The 14,636-nt window shown below is 41.0% G+C and overlaps 1 protein-coding gene across 1 annotated transcript in view; it reads right to left on the minus strand.

Moving 5' to 3' along the window:
* Positions 1-14,636, minus strand: part of ADAMTS2 (ADAM metallopeptidase with thrombospondin type 1 motif 2) — a 174,743-nt gene that overhangs the window by 45,161 nt on the left and 114,946 nt on the right. The window contains exons 4-5 of the mRNA XM_068205862.1: positions 14,387-14,589; positions 3,397-3,480 (exon numbers count right to left, since the gene is read on the minus strand). Of these exons, the coding sequence (XP_068061963.1) occupies positions 3,397-3,480; positions 14,387-14,589 (287 nt within the window). The remainder of the gene's footprint in view (positions 1-3,396; positions 3,481-14,386; positions 14,590-14,636) is intronic.

The following is a 14,636-nucleotide window of genomic DNA, read 5'->3' on the forward strand; positions in this document are numbered from 1 at the left end:
ATTATATTAATCTCAAATATATCCGCAGTTGCCAAAATTTGGAACCAATCTTCCTACTACTGCAGTCAAAAAGGCAGAAGCAAGCCAGCTCATCTTTTTCCCATTTGAGGAAAAATGCACTGCATGTACCCTGTTTACTTATTTGCAGTATCCCATCACATCAAAAAAGCCAGTGACTTTGGAAGTCAATGTCAAGAAAATGCAGAGAAATGCACTGTGGCTTCTGAACCCAACACAGATATGGAGCACCCTTTGCAGAACACATTTTTCTATCCTTATGACGGAATTGATAAATAAGTGGGCAGCAGCAAGGCACAGCTGAAGCCTTCACATCAGTCTGTGTACATCATTTGTTGGAAGTACTAAGAGAAAAGTGGAGAGTCAGGGAAGGGCTGGCAGCTCCTGCAAGTCCTGCAAAGCTACCCCAGCCCCAGCCCAGCCACACTGCCTGCTCCCCAGACACACCACCCAACCAGACCCCAAGCTTGGTGCTCTTGGCAGGGCTCAACCTGCCACCCCCTCAAAGTCCTGAGGTGATAACTCACACAAAGTGCTAATTCAGTAAAACCATGTCAGATCTTTTGAATTCGTCCCTGAAGTAATTTCAGCATGTGATCACTAAGGAATATTTTCCGTTTTTTCATCTTACCAGGGCAATTAATGCTATTCCTGAAATTACTGAAACTTCTGCATGTACAGTTGCCTGTGTTGGAGAATATTAAAAAATAAGTACATTTGAAAGAGTGGAGTACCTTCAAGCAAGAACCAGTGAAAGGTTGGTTGCTATGCAACTCAAGTATTGTCCATATTATTCTTATCAACAGATGACATATTGTATAAAATAATATAATTGTCTGAAAAACCCCACAATACAGTAGAAGGCTGCTCAGGGTGGAGAATTGGCAATAGCTGAGAGTGCTGTCATAAACCTGACGTTGATGGTACATACTTCATCAGTTACAGAACCATAATGTAATTATTATGATTATTTAAATGGCACCCTTGATAATATATATAAATTGCCTGCAGTGAAGCAAATGAATCCGAAGATATTAGCTCCATGCTTTCAAAAGAAATGCTTACTCAAACAAGACTGGGATAACATTTTCACGTTGTGAAGCCAACCACACTGCTTCATTCATGCACTGCCTTAACTTGTAGACGTACTCTACTTAATAGTAGATGTTTTGAATATATATTTTCCTAAAAATTGTTAGTGCTCATGTGTGGGACAGTAAAATATTCAAGACTTTGTTCTAATTCCTCAGAACAGGTTCAGAAAATAAGAACTATACACTTCTCTCTGCTTTTCCACCGCTAAATTATCCCAAACATTTAAAGAAAAATCTCCTCACCTTCACTCCCTGGGAGTCCTCTGATCAGGAACTTTAAAAACATAAACAGAAAAGGATGTATTCCTATACAGCCATGGTATGCAGGTTCCCACATCACAAGGTAGAGGAGCTCTGGAATGATATCTTGTATATATACTTTTTACTATTTTTTGAAAGTGATAGATTGTCTTTCTTGTAAAAAAGAATCAGATATGGAAATGCAAGAAAAATTATATTTGGGGAAATCTTGTGATAGCAGAATTATTCCACTGAAACCAGCAGGACAACTCAGAAGCTAAAGCACTGTACACTGCAGATTGTGGATGTAGAATCCAGAAGCAGAACATCCACAAGCAGATTACACAGACCTGCAAATGCTGCTTCTGTGATGTGGCCAAAGACCTGACAAGAAATGATGGCTTCTGTCCTCCACCCCAACTCTCCTCTCTAAAGAATATGAAACTGGTAACTTTCAAATTGTAAATGGACAAAGCTTTGCTCTTCACAAGAAAACGAAGATCCTTAAGATGGAATGATAACTGCTGCAGCCACTGTCTGCCATCTGGAAACTGGCAGAAATAACCAGAGCTCACACTGAGCTAGATCTATAGGGCTAAAGATGAATAATAATAAACACATAACAATTATGAAATACCCATGAACTAACTAAGGACTGCAAAGAAGTCACTAGCCCAGGTACTAATTCTGCTGGCCTCCTCCACTATTGCAACATCAGATTGGTATGAGATTCATAAGTCAACCTGCAATCAAATTTTTGCCATTACAACAATTACAAGGATATTTCAACCATTTTGTAATTCAATGTTAACTACACACTCCCTGAACTTTCAATCACAAAATGGCAAATATGACCTTTTTTTTACATTTTACTTTAGGACATACATCTGATTAAGCTTATCCAAAGTGCACAACTACATCATCATCATCATCACTGCAGGAAAAGCAGAGATGGACTGGTGTGTTTGGTTCTCAGATGGGGAAGCTCCAACAGAAAAATTTAACCCATACCCAGGTAATCAGTCTCCTGCAGAGTCCAGACTAAACCTGAGAGCTCCCTCATTTGCACCAGGGAGGAAAATTCTCAGTTGGTATTGAGCGGGGTAAGCTGGTGAATGCCAGTGGAGCTTCACCATCTGCACTGGCTCTTTGTTGACAGCATTCCAGCAACTTCCTTGAACAGACATGGAGTCATCTAGAATCCAGGTTTTCTACATGAACATGGAAAACCCAGCACTCCAGTCACAGGAAGGTGCATCAGACATTAACACTCTGCTCTGAGCAGCTGGGCCTGATGCTGCATTGGAAGCACTGAAATCACATGTCCTTAACCAAAGCAATTATCAACATACTTGAAATGTCCTGTTCTTGTTCCCATGGAACAAGATGCTGACTTGGCAGTAACAGGACACAGGTACTGAACAGATCAATACTTTTGAAACCCATTTAACATTTTGTCCCTCTTTACCCAAGTTTTGTCTGTGGAGCAACCCCTTCCACAGAAACTGAGAGAAAGAACACTTGATATATTTAATTATAGATTTGATCTGCAGAGCTCTTACCTTCTGGCCCCTATTCCACAGAACACCCAGTTAACTTTAAGCACGTGTGTAGTTTCCCTGATAATAAGCACAAGTATAAATGAGTTCTTAGAATGTACCCATAGCCCTCTTGCAGAGCTGACCTTGTATTGACTGCTACTTACATACAGTTGAACCAGAACCCGTTGTGTTTTCTTTAGGAACTAAAATATTCTCCATGTTTTATGGACTATTTCAAACAAATGTGAAAAGACAGACTGCCAGAGCTAAGCAGTAACTTCAAATGACACAGGAAAATCCAGAAGAAATGGAAATTATTTGAAATGTAAAGTTTAAATGATAAGCAGATATATATAAACATGAAAGTGCTTTATATTCACAGACTAGTAAGGATAATATATATGGATTAAAACACAAAATAAATAAATTTCCCCAGTAACTGTTCATAAAAGAATGAAGTCTACAGATATTGATATCCTCCATTTAAATTAACCTTTCCTTACCTTGCCGTAGCTCAGCAGGATTATCCTCACCAAGACAACGTTAATGTGAGCACCCAGGGACTCATCATGATAAATTTCATTAACCTGCAAAAGAGTTCAGTGCTTTAACAATGGTAACTATGAAGGCAGTGATTCAGCCAGTAGCTTTTATGCTCTGTCATTAGGCCAGACACCACTTTGTGATCATATTTAAAACATGAAAAACTCCACTAATGAGAGAGGGAATGGTTTTTTTTCCAAACTCTGCCGTAGTCTCCCAGCAGGCCATAATTTAGGGAATCTTTAAAAATAAACTTCAGATTAACAGGTTTATAAATGCCAGCCTAATTGCACTTGGAAGTATCATGGTGTGCCCACACGATACAGCTGAGCTGACCCATGTGTACCCACTGGAGCCTGGAGCAGGGCAGTCCAGGCAAAATCCCAAATATCTCTCTGCTGAGTAGGACCATGTATAGGGAAAGGGATGAGTGAGCAGAGAGACAGGACCTCTCTCCTGAGAGCCATTCACCAGATCAGCTCAGCTGCGCCCTGTAACTCTTCCATCTGGGACCCATCACATCACACTCTGCCAAGAGGATGTGTCTCCCCCAAAAAGCTGGTCAGGCACATGAGCTGCCTTTATTGTGTGTCAAAACTCATCAGTGTTAAACTTTGCAAGTAGAACAAAAGCTACAAAATGCCAGCAAGTTGAAATTGTCTTCTTTTTTTTTATACCAGAGCTACATAACTGAACACACACACACAGGGAAATCACCCCAGGAACACTGAAAAGAAAACTGTAAATATTTAGAGTAGAGAATGAAATGTGGATGAATAACAATTACTTAGGAAACACTGCTACAGGCAAGCTGGGCAAATATTAACTGTTAACAAGGCTGATTTAAGTATTCAGTGATGAAGACTTCATGAGACTTGGCCAAATGGCAGGGGTTTAGCTTTACAAATTAGAAGAGGCAGATGAGATCCCTGCAAGGCAAGTTCCTTCCCTAAAACCTCCTTCCCCTGGTAAAGGTTGCACCAAACTGAACTGTTTTGCTGGCTGGACCTAGATTTCATTTATTCCTGCAAACTAGATTCATTACTTCAAGCTAATAAATAACTTTCAGGGAACCTTTCATTTGAAACATGGTAAATAATGTCCTGCTACTTCAATCAGCCCCAGTTTTAATGGCCCATATTTTATCTCTTCAAAAACCATTAAAATTAAATACATCAGTGTAGGTTTTGCTAAGCAATCCCCACTGACATTTTAAAGTGAATTTTAATTTGTTTCATCAGTATTTTTTGACAGAAGAGCCTTATTTTATGCCTGGTAGGCATCCAAGTTTTCAACAGTCCTGAGTGTCCTGCTGAACCGCAGCTCCAGGAGGAGGCTCACACCCTCCAGGGCACCTGGGGAACATTCTCAGGGATGCAGGCTCGTTACTGGTTGACAAGCAAGCAGATCCTTGGATTAAGATGGTGGATGAGGAGCCCATGGCTATGAGTGGCCTCAGGGGCTTCTCTTTTCCTTGCAGGGTAGAAGGAGCTGATTATGTTCAAATCTGCTTTGTAAACAACCCCTCTAGAAATCAGATCATCAGATCATCAGATCTCTTTGCATGCTTAAATAAGACTTTAGAAGACTAACTTTATATTCTGAAATTTTAAAAACGCTCTTATTTTTACTTTGAGTACCATTGCTCAACACAGATTATAAAGAGGTAAGACATGAACACGTTTTGCTTAACAAAAATTATTTTACCCAGAAAAAGACCCTTGAACGCTGTCTAGGGAGGCAGGGATATTAATTTGCCTCCCTCTTCATGTGGTGAGAAGAGAGTACTCACATCAAGGATATGAGGTTGAAATAAGCTGTAAATTACCTGTACATGAAATGAGTATTAAACAAAAACTGGTGTGCATAGAGGACAGTAAACACAGCATGTAAATAAGTATTTAATTAGTTCATAAAGCATAATCCAAATTGGTGCACACCACTCTCTCATTAACTTCTAGAATTTAACCTAAGCCTCTTTTAACAATCGTTGAGTAACCAAACAACTGTATCGCTGTTGTGTGCCAAAGGGAATCTTGGCTTGCAAACATTGATGGAACAGAAATAAAGCACTGTTTGACTATTCATGCAAATGACATCTAACAAACAAACTGTGAATGAACAGAAAAGCACAAGCACTGTAAAAAGCTGCTTGGTTCTCTTGGGATCCTGGATTTTCTGCAGACATCAGGCCAATTCAAAGCTCTGGGTCTCGGTTTCATTAATAAGGATGAGCCCAAGCTCTCTTCGCCCAGCATCTTCCTCTGACCTAAACTGTAGTTTGCTAGGAGTGTCTCACTGCACATGAATAATATGCTGAAATAGATGCTTTTCCTTTTTTTTCAGCACAGTCTAAATCATACCTATTTGTTTCAGGAAGCTGTTAGAGATACAAGATAAATGTTGTGCTCTCAGAGGTTCATGAAAAGGCACACACCAAAAGGACCAACATAATCCCTAGCTCAGATTCTCCACATTTTCACCTCTTATTTCAACAGGAAAGCAGAGTCAAGCTAAAGCAGCTCAATGTATAGGGCAGAAGATGACCAACCAGCCTGTGCAATCAGAAAGCTCCAGGCTTGAGAACAACTCGCAACTTTGAAACTTAGTGCTTGAAAGCACAGACAGCCAGACAATGGAGATATGTGTTCAGATGCCTGTGCAATAAATATGCACAACTCTGGAAAAGACTGCAAGTACTTTTCCAGCACTGCATCTCCATGTACTTCAGCAGGACATCCTGGTTCATATCAACAGAAGAAAAGCCAGAGTTAATCTCCTGTTGTTCTTAGATCAGTAAGTCTAAAATTAAGTTGCTGCATAGAAGACAAAAAGTACACAGAGACCATCCCATAATCACAGCTCCTGAACTGAAGGCAGTGAATGAATTAAATCCTGTTAGATGTCCTACAGTGATTCAGCATTTATAGAGGGTGATGGAAAAGGCTGGGTAAATCTCAAAGAATTCAAAGCACAGTGAAACACTGTAAAGACACTTTCATCAAGCTATTGTAGTTCGCTAACTATTTTGGGATATCTTTGGTTTCTTTTTCTGGGATATTTCAAAGGAAAACATACACTTCTATTTAAAGTTTCTGTGTAGAAATCAGGCTGGCACAGATTGGTGCTACATAAAAAAACCAAACACTTTATTTACTTTTTTTATCTGTCCCTCTCTGCTAATTTTAAAATTCTTCTGCCTTGAGCAAGTTTCAAGTCAGCACAGTAAGCACATAGAATACATCAAAAAGCTAAAGGCAAGCCAAGCACCAGTGAGGTGTCTCATGCTTTGTAAAAGAAGCACTGGAAAGTTTTGATTACTGAGCAAAGCACTGCCTGATCCTAAAAGGGAATTTTGAAAGCTCCTGTAACACAAATAGTAATCAACAGCCTGCAGTTCTGCTAGTCTTGGTGCAGAGCAGGTTACCTGCTGATAGAGCTGGCAGGATTTTTAGGCAAAGTCAGGTGGTTCCTTGGATCCCTAATTAAACCAATGCACCATAGGAGAATAATCTGCGTATTTTGGCAAATCATCAGCAAACTCATCCATGCAGTTTGAAGGAGTCCCCAGCCTTGCAGAGTTTGTTAGTATCTGCTATGCAAAAGGCAGATCATTTCATGAGAACATGGCTCTTGAACCATAAACCATCGGGTTCGTCCCGAGGCGGCTCCATGGATTGCTCCTCACGCCTGGGTGAGCGCCGCTCCCCGGGCTCCTGAGCACACGCCCCTGTTGGACATCTCATAGCTTCAACCTCGGGCTACATCGGTGTCAAAAAGCTCTGACCCAGCACCAGCGGCCGTCAGAGGGCACATCTGACCATTTGGAGAGGGCATAAACCAAGAGTCATCTGGTTTTGCAGCCACCACAATTTGCTGATCCATCCAAGCTGATTAGCTCACTCTTTGATCACCCAGCATCCTCACACAACTATTGCTGCAGAAACTACTGAAGGCTACGTGCTCCCAGGCAGAGCTGGGACCATGTGTGGATCTCAGCCAGAGCAATACTGGAGAAGCTGGAGAGCATCAGTTCCTTCCCTGTGGGATGGCAGAGCTCCTGGCAAGCCATTGTTAGAGCCCAGCCTGAGATGCAGCTCATTCATCTGATCATAATTATCTGCAGCAAAGCCTCAGTGCCTGGTGGGCATCCAGTGATTGTCTATTTCTGTAAGAAACGTCTGGTTTGAATTACAGGATAGGAACCAGAAATGTCATGGTAGATACTGAGCACAAACTTCTGTAATCTGACCCTCCAAAAAGTGTTTCCCTCTCACTTTATTTTTCTGTGGTCCCATTTCAAACACCACTGTGCTCTTTGATTTTCATCACCTTCTTTATGCTTTTGAAGATCCCAAACGAGCATTTCTGACATTCCCAAAGCTTTATCTTAATCCCACAGGAATAACATTACATCAATTCCTCTGGTGGATGCACTATTGGTCACATAGAAAGTCATACAGCAAAATCAAGGGCTCCTAGTCTCCCTTTCTAGTCCGTACAAGGCATTTCCTCATTTCCTCAGAGAGGGACTCTCTTTTTTTCCTGAAATCTTTATTGAGCATCACAAGGAAAAAAGAAGAATGAAAGCACACAACACACATGAAACTTAAAGGTCAAACTGTGATCCCACATTTGGAAAACATCTATCATTCTGCTCAAAACCACATACACCGGGCAGTTTTAGAAGAGCTTGGCAATGTACATTTCAAAACAGAGATAAGAATCTCTCATTTTATATGCAAATATGAGTCTGAGTCCAGATTTACCTTCCCTGGTGTCAGAGTCAGTAACTAGGTGTTACCACTTCCAAGTTAGCTGCTTCTGATCAAAATGAAAAACAATCCCCAGCAGATGTGTTGGCAAGGCACTAGGCAGCTCCATGTTATGGGCCTCTATCTCATCTTCGACTGTAACATTGGCTTTAGAAAGGTCATAGACTTTGTTTTCTGACTTCATGACTAATTTATTTTTCTTAGTTTCTCCCGCAGGCTCTTGGAACTTCTCATTCCTGCTCATAAACCACTGCTGTGAGAAGTTTCTCTAAACACTGTAAATTACTTTTGCACCAACAGACTCAGTATTTTTCTGAACTACTGTCTCAAGATAATGTTAATAAAATCACCTATAGCATCATAAAATAATTAAGCAGACTGATTTATCTCTTTGCTACAAGAATAGGGGTGTGGTGTCAAAGTAATAAATATGGTGACCTCTTCAAATCTGAGTGGTTAGGTAAAGAAAAGCACCCAGAATTTGAAAGCTGATCCTAATTATCCACAACTGTCACAACTCAGAAATCTCTGCCTGAAACCTTTGTGGCTAAAGCTCATGTTGGTATTTGGAGTAAAGGAAAAAAATCTATCTTTTAACAGTACCTACCCTCTACCTTGAGGATGGTACCAAAACCAGTGTGATAGGGCAGCAAGGCACATTCCAGGTACCAATAATGAGCAATGCTCACCTAATTGACACTGGGAATAAAATCCCTGAGAAAATGAGCACAACCTGTAAGAGTTCTGAGAGGGTCTTTCCTGCAGGAACCCCTGAATGCCCAAGCACAACTACAGCTTCCACTGTAGGATAGCAATCAAGATAATGAACAAAAATAACCTCATGGAGGCCTCTTCAGACGTTGTTCACACCAGTCACAGCCACTGGTTTATAATGAACAGTCAAAATGTGGAGTTAACTCACATACATATATTGAAACTTTCAAACAAGCTGTAATTCAGCTACGGACAGCTGAAGTCCCTCAGATGAATAGAACTGGACTTACATTTGTTATTTGTGGAACTTCTTAGAGTTAGTTCAAATTTAGAGTGCCCATATTAAAATAAACTGATTTTAAATAATGAGCACTGGAGCTTATGAATTATTTAATTTTCAAAAGTCCAGTTGGATTCTACATTATTGAACTATCCTTGCTGCCTAAAAGAAATGCTTTTCAGTTTAAAAAGCATGATTCTGAAGACAGGGAGCACCATTATTTCAATGTATTCAATCATCACTTTCTTTTTAGCAGCTTGAATTAGACATGCTTTCAGGTTTTTATCCAACTGTCAGTTAGAAACCAATGGCATTTCTGCCCTTTCCTCTCATTAGGGACTGGCTGTTCTGTACCTGCAAATCTTCATCCCTCATCAGCCAGAGATACGAGAGCAGAAATCTCATCTATAATAGTAGTATCATGTACATCCTATTAAAGAGGACAGATAACACATTCAGCAGCGCCTCAGGGCCACAATTTCAAAGACATGTGTAGTGCTGAAAGATGCAGGTGAAAGACTCCAGGGACTTTCCAAAGCCCCCAGCTGCATAACTCTCATTGATTTCAGTTATTCAAATGAAAAGTTGTTTAATGTATTTGTTCTGGAGTTGAAGTTTCACTTGAAGGCTGGGGGATACGTAATCCCATGAGCTAATTTTCAATACTGATTCTCACTGATTTCAAAGGCAGGTAAATTACTAAATACTCAGATAAATCTAGCCCACACTGAGGCATAATTCTTATTTAGAGTCTACCTCCCTTTGAAATAACAGCAATTAGGCACTTAGCTACTTTGAGGAGATGGGCTTTAGTATCACAAATATTTTGGCCATATATCCATTACATGCCTATATATAAGTATTTTAATATCAGCTCTTTTACAGTAGAGGAGTGGAAAAGAATTTAAAGATTTTTACCCCTGAAAATTGCTTAATCCTCAAAACTACTTTTAATAGGGTTATGAAACAATGAATTTCAGTACCAGGACTGGGTACCAACAACACCCATTTCAAAATCAATGAACCCTTTCGGTTGAAAAAGCTCTTTAAGATTATTAAGTCCAACCATCAACCCCAGCATTGCCAAGATCACCACTAAACCATATCCCCAAGCACCGCATCAAACATCTTCTAAACATCTTCTAAACATCTCCAGGGGTGGTGACTCCATCACTTCCCTGGGCAGCCTGTTCCAATGCTTGAAAACCATGAAGCGATTTTTCCAAATATTCAATCCAAATATCTCCTGGAGCAACTTGAGGCCACGTCCAGATCCCACTGGAGAGCCTTCCAGCCCTCCAGCAGATCAACACTCCCATCTACCCTGGTGTCACCTGCACATGGACTGAGGATTCACTCAATTCCCCAATCCAGATCACTGATATTGAGCACTGCTGGTCCTGGGGAATACCACTTTGGACTGGTCACCAACTGGATTTGGTTCCATTTACCACCACCCTTTGGACTTGACCACCCAGCCAGTTCTTTTGTCCTCTGATCAGTGCACCCATCCAAGCCATTCAGCTCAATGACACCCATTCCGTGCCCTTCTCCTCCCAGAGCATAATGCAGTGAAAACCTTTTCTTTCCCAAGCAACAAGGTAATTTTACAACACCACTTCTAGCCTTGCACTTTTCTAGCATTTCCCAAACAATTGTACAAGCAGATACAGTTACTGAGGGGTTGAGATGCTTTCTTGCTGAAACTGAATTACCTTGCATGTTCTTGAGCAACTACAGAACTACATGATTCCACCCAAATATCTCTCCTCTGTGGAAATGCTCCTGCATGCTATAAATACAAAGCTAATTTGTGCAATGTGTGGGCTCGTGCTTGGAAATGCAGAGGACTGTGCAGGCCAATATCCTTCCCAGGAAAAAACACAGCATGACATGCAAATGAAAATGGTGCAAGCAGGAGGCAGCCGAGGGTCTCTAAAGCAAAAACAATGGCTTATTTTCCAAAGGTGACTGAATGTCCCGATGGTGCTGAGCAGAGAAAAGAGAGGAGGTCAAGACAAACCAGAGTTTTGTCAGAGGAAATGACTAGAGGATGAAAAAGGGGAGGCATGAGGCCGAGCTCACTGCAGTGGAACGGCTGGCGCACAGTCAGACAATACATGGCTGCAGCCCAATGTGTTAAAAATCCTCTGGCATCTATCACCATTTGTTTGGGAGTGACTTCATTTTCAAACTTTGGGATAAATATTAGCACAGCTATTCAAGATAGCCAGGACACCCAACCCCTGTTTTTTCTCACTTCATGGCTTTTAGGTGTGGACTGTAACACATCACTTAAGCTGCACAAAACAAATTTTACTGAATTTACAGTCATTGCACTGAGCTTGGAAAAAAAAATATATTGTTTTGATTGGGTTAGTGGTAGGGTTCCACCCAAGATCCCTGGGAAAAGTTAGTTAAGGACAACTGCTCATGCCATCACACACAAGGAGATCAAGCACAGTGGAAGAAGCAGCCATGCTGGGAGCTTCTTCTGGGAAAGGAATGTCTTGCCCCAGGAGGGACAATTCACCTAAGATTTATTTCATTTTTGGAACCTCAGAAATTCAACTATTTGATCACCTGTTTTATCTCCAGTAAATACCTTCACTATTATTTTATTTTGTTACCATGCATTCTTGATTTTATGCTTACTACCTCGTTACCATACAAAGGTAATTGATTCTATGCCTTGTTACAACTGCAAGCTAATTGATTACATCCTAAACCCAATAGGGTATACACAATCTGATGGTTATAAGAGGATCTCCAATTAGATTTAAAAATACAACTGGAATTGTTTGTCACTGCCTTTTGTTTTTCAGTGACCTTGGTCCTACATATCTCATCAGAAACACATTGCATACACGTGACCCCTAACAGCCAGGGACCCCAAGGCCTTTTATAAGTGGGCTCATTTCCTAAACAAAAACCCCCAGCCATTCAAAGAGGTAGAAGAGAGGGCAATGGGGGAGTCAGTGTGAATCTCAGGAAAGGAGACCAAAGCCATGCTCTACACAGAATTACACCTTGCACCCATCCAACAATGAGAGCAAGAGCTGGAGTTGCCCTGCTGAGAGGAAGGAGAGGTTCTGCATCGTGTTGTCCTTGGCACAATCCAGGTCCCCAGCACCACCATCTGCAGTAACAAACCCCTCCTGCCTCTCTGTGCTGGAGCTGGAAACAGGACTGGTTATCATCACCACCCATCTGCTAAAATACAGACTCCAGAAACCAGCTGAGTTTTGAAGGAAAGAGCAGGACAACACTGATGACTGCCAGCGACTATCCAGAGCCTTTCAAGAGGCCTTGGGGGTTTCAAGCAGCTCCTTGAATTCGGGCACAAGGCATGGGACACATCCTCAGTCCCCAGAAGACATGTTTCTACCTCAGAGCTCTCAACAGAACAATTGCTGCCTATGCCAAGAGCTGCTGTGCCCTGTGGGGATGGTTACAGAGGCTGCACTTTCTAAACCACTTGCAGAGACAGGCTGCTGAAGAGTTGTTATTTCTTGCAATTTGTGTCTTGGATGGTTTACTAAAATTAGGAAAAAGTATATTCCAGAGCTGGAACATTTATGGCTTCTTTACCATTACTATATATTTTAATTCTTAAAAATAGATTTAAGTGACATGATAAGTAAAGAGTCCTGCTTAATCTATTTTGGCCTGTTTGCCACATTCCTGGTTTGGCCTGTTTGACTTGTTAATTTAGAGATGCATAAAACCATCTGTTTCACTGTAGACTTTGTTTTAAGCCTCAGAGGAAACAAACCACACAAATAAATTAGATTCACCATGTCATTTCTGTTAGAATATATGCATTTACAACCATCAGAGCAGACACCAAGTACCCCATAACTCTAATGTCAGGGCAGGTTTTTAACTATTTACAATGCTGTTATAAAAAGTCATAACTGAATTTATATCACACAAGGGATTTTCTTAAATTGTATTCCACCTCTCATTTAAAATGAAAAACAGTGATATTCTGCACATTGCTAAAAGAACGTAATAAAGAAAGAAAAAAAAACAAGCTTCATAATTAAAAAAATTTATCTTGGAAAAACTACATCCCAGACAAATCTACCTAATAGCCTGGATTTCTGCCTCTGTGGTTTGCAAAGTGAAAGGAGTCATCTACAGGCTCATCCTCTTGACACGACTGCAAACTTCAGCAGTCAGACTCCATTTGTCAAAAACAGAGAAGACCTACAATTTTTACTCAACACTATTTTACTAACACACATTCACTGAGGCCAAAGCTTTTTCAGAAGTGTATTTTATTGAGAAAAGACTCCTGTTCCAGATGAGAAGGAGAAGGAAGAAAGTCATCCCCAGATGAGTTGTCTGTGAGGGGGGCTACCACTTACTTCTATTTCTTCAGAAAAAAAATAAAATATATTTTGATTTTGATCTGTATTAGGGATGGTTTTTCAAGTCTTCATTCTTTTCCAAAAAATAGTGTCCTTGCTTACTGTCTGGGGTACTAGAGGGCTGCTGCATTGATATTTAGAAATAAAAAGTGATTCTTTAAAACACAATATTCCCTAGTGTCTCCTTTCATCACTCCTACACTATAAAGTCTGTTACACAGTCTATGGTTCTGAAGATTAAATATTTAACTAAGGCAACCTAAAGATGTCAGTCATGGAGTAAATACTAAATCAATTTAAGAAAGCTCAGTGTTACACTGCATAACATTTTACTGCAGTGTGAACAAGGAGCAGGGAGGTGGCCTGGGACCTAAAGTGGCTGTTGAGAAATCAAAGAATTCAGCAGAGTAGTTTTAAAAATGTAAAAGCCAGCTGTAATTTCTGTTAGAACCTTATTTGAAGACAGTTCTCCAAACCATGTTCCTCAGCAGGAAGCTTAGGTTAAGGGAATATACAGCTGAAACATGACTTCCAAAAACCTGAGCCCCTGACCTTGTGTCCCACCCACCAAAGCACATAAGAAGAACTTTGAACATTTTAACAGTCCCACACTCAGCTTCTGTCTTGGCTCCTTTTTTTTGCTTCTCCCCTACTGGATTTTCTGAAAGTGGCCTGGATTTCCCTCCTAGAGTTATTTTATCTCCTGCCATGAGATCTGTTACGTCTTATTCAAATGGCTTACCCAACCTACATTCCCAGCCCTTTCAGAGCCTTCCCACCGGGCAGCGAGCAAGGCTGTACTCACAATGTTCATCAAGGTCAGCAGGTACTTCTGAACATGTTCTTTCCCATGGAACTGAACAACTGAGTCATCAACCCCCAGGAGGACCTCGATGTTGTAATCATCCTCCGTGGTGTGCCTTCGGCGGCGCTGCCTCCACCTCTGCACCTGCTCCTCCGCGAGGCCCAGCGCGCTGCCGAGATGGTCCAAGGCAGTGAGGTTGGAGCCTGGGATCAAACACACAACAGAGTTACCAGCCAGGAGAGGTTCAGGT

The sequence above is a fragment of the Anomalospiza imberbis genome, chromosome 15 (genome assembly GCF_031753505.1).
Source record: "Anomalospiza imberbis isolate Cuckoo-Finch-1a 21T00152 chromosome 15, ASM3175350v1, whole genome shotgun sequence".
Lineage (NCBI taxonomy): Eukaryota > Metazoa > Chordata > Aves > Passeriformes > Viduidae > Anomalospiza > Anomalospiza imberbis.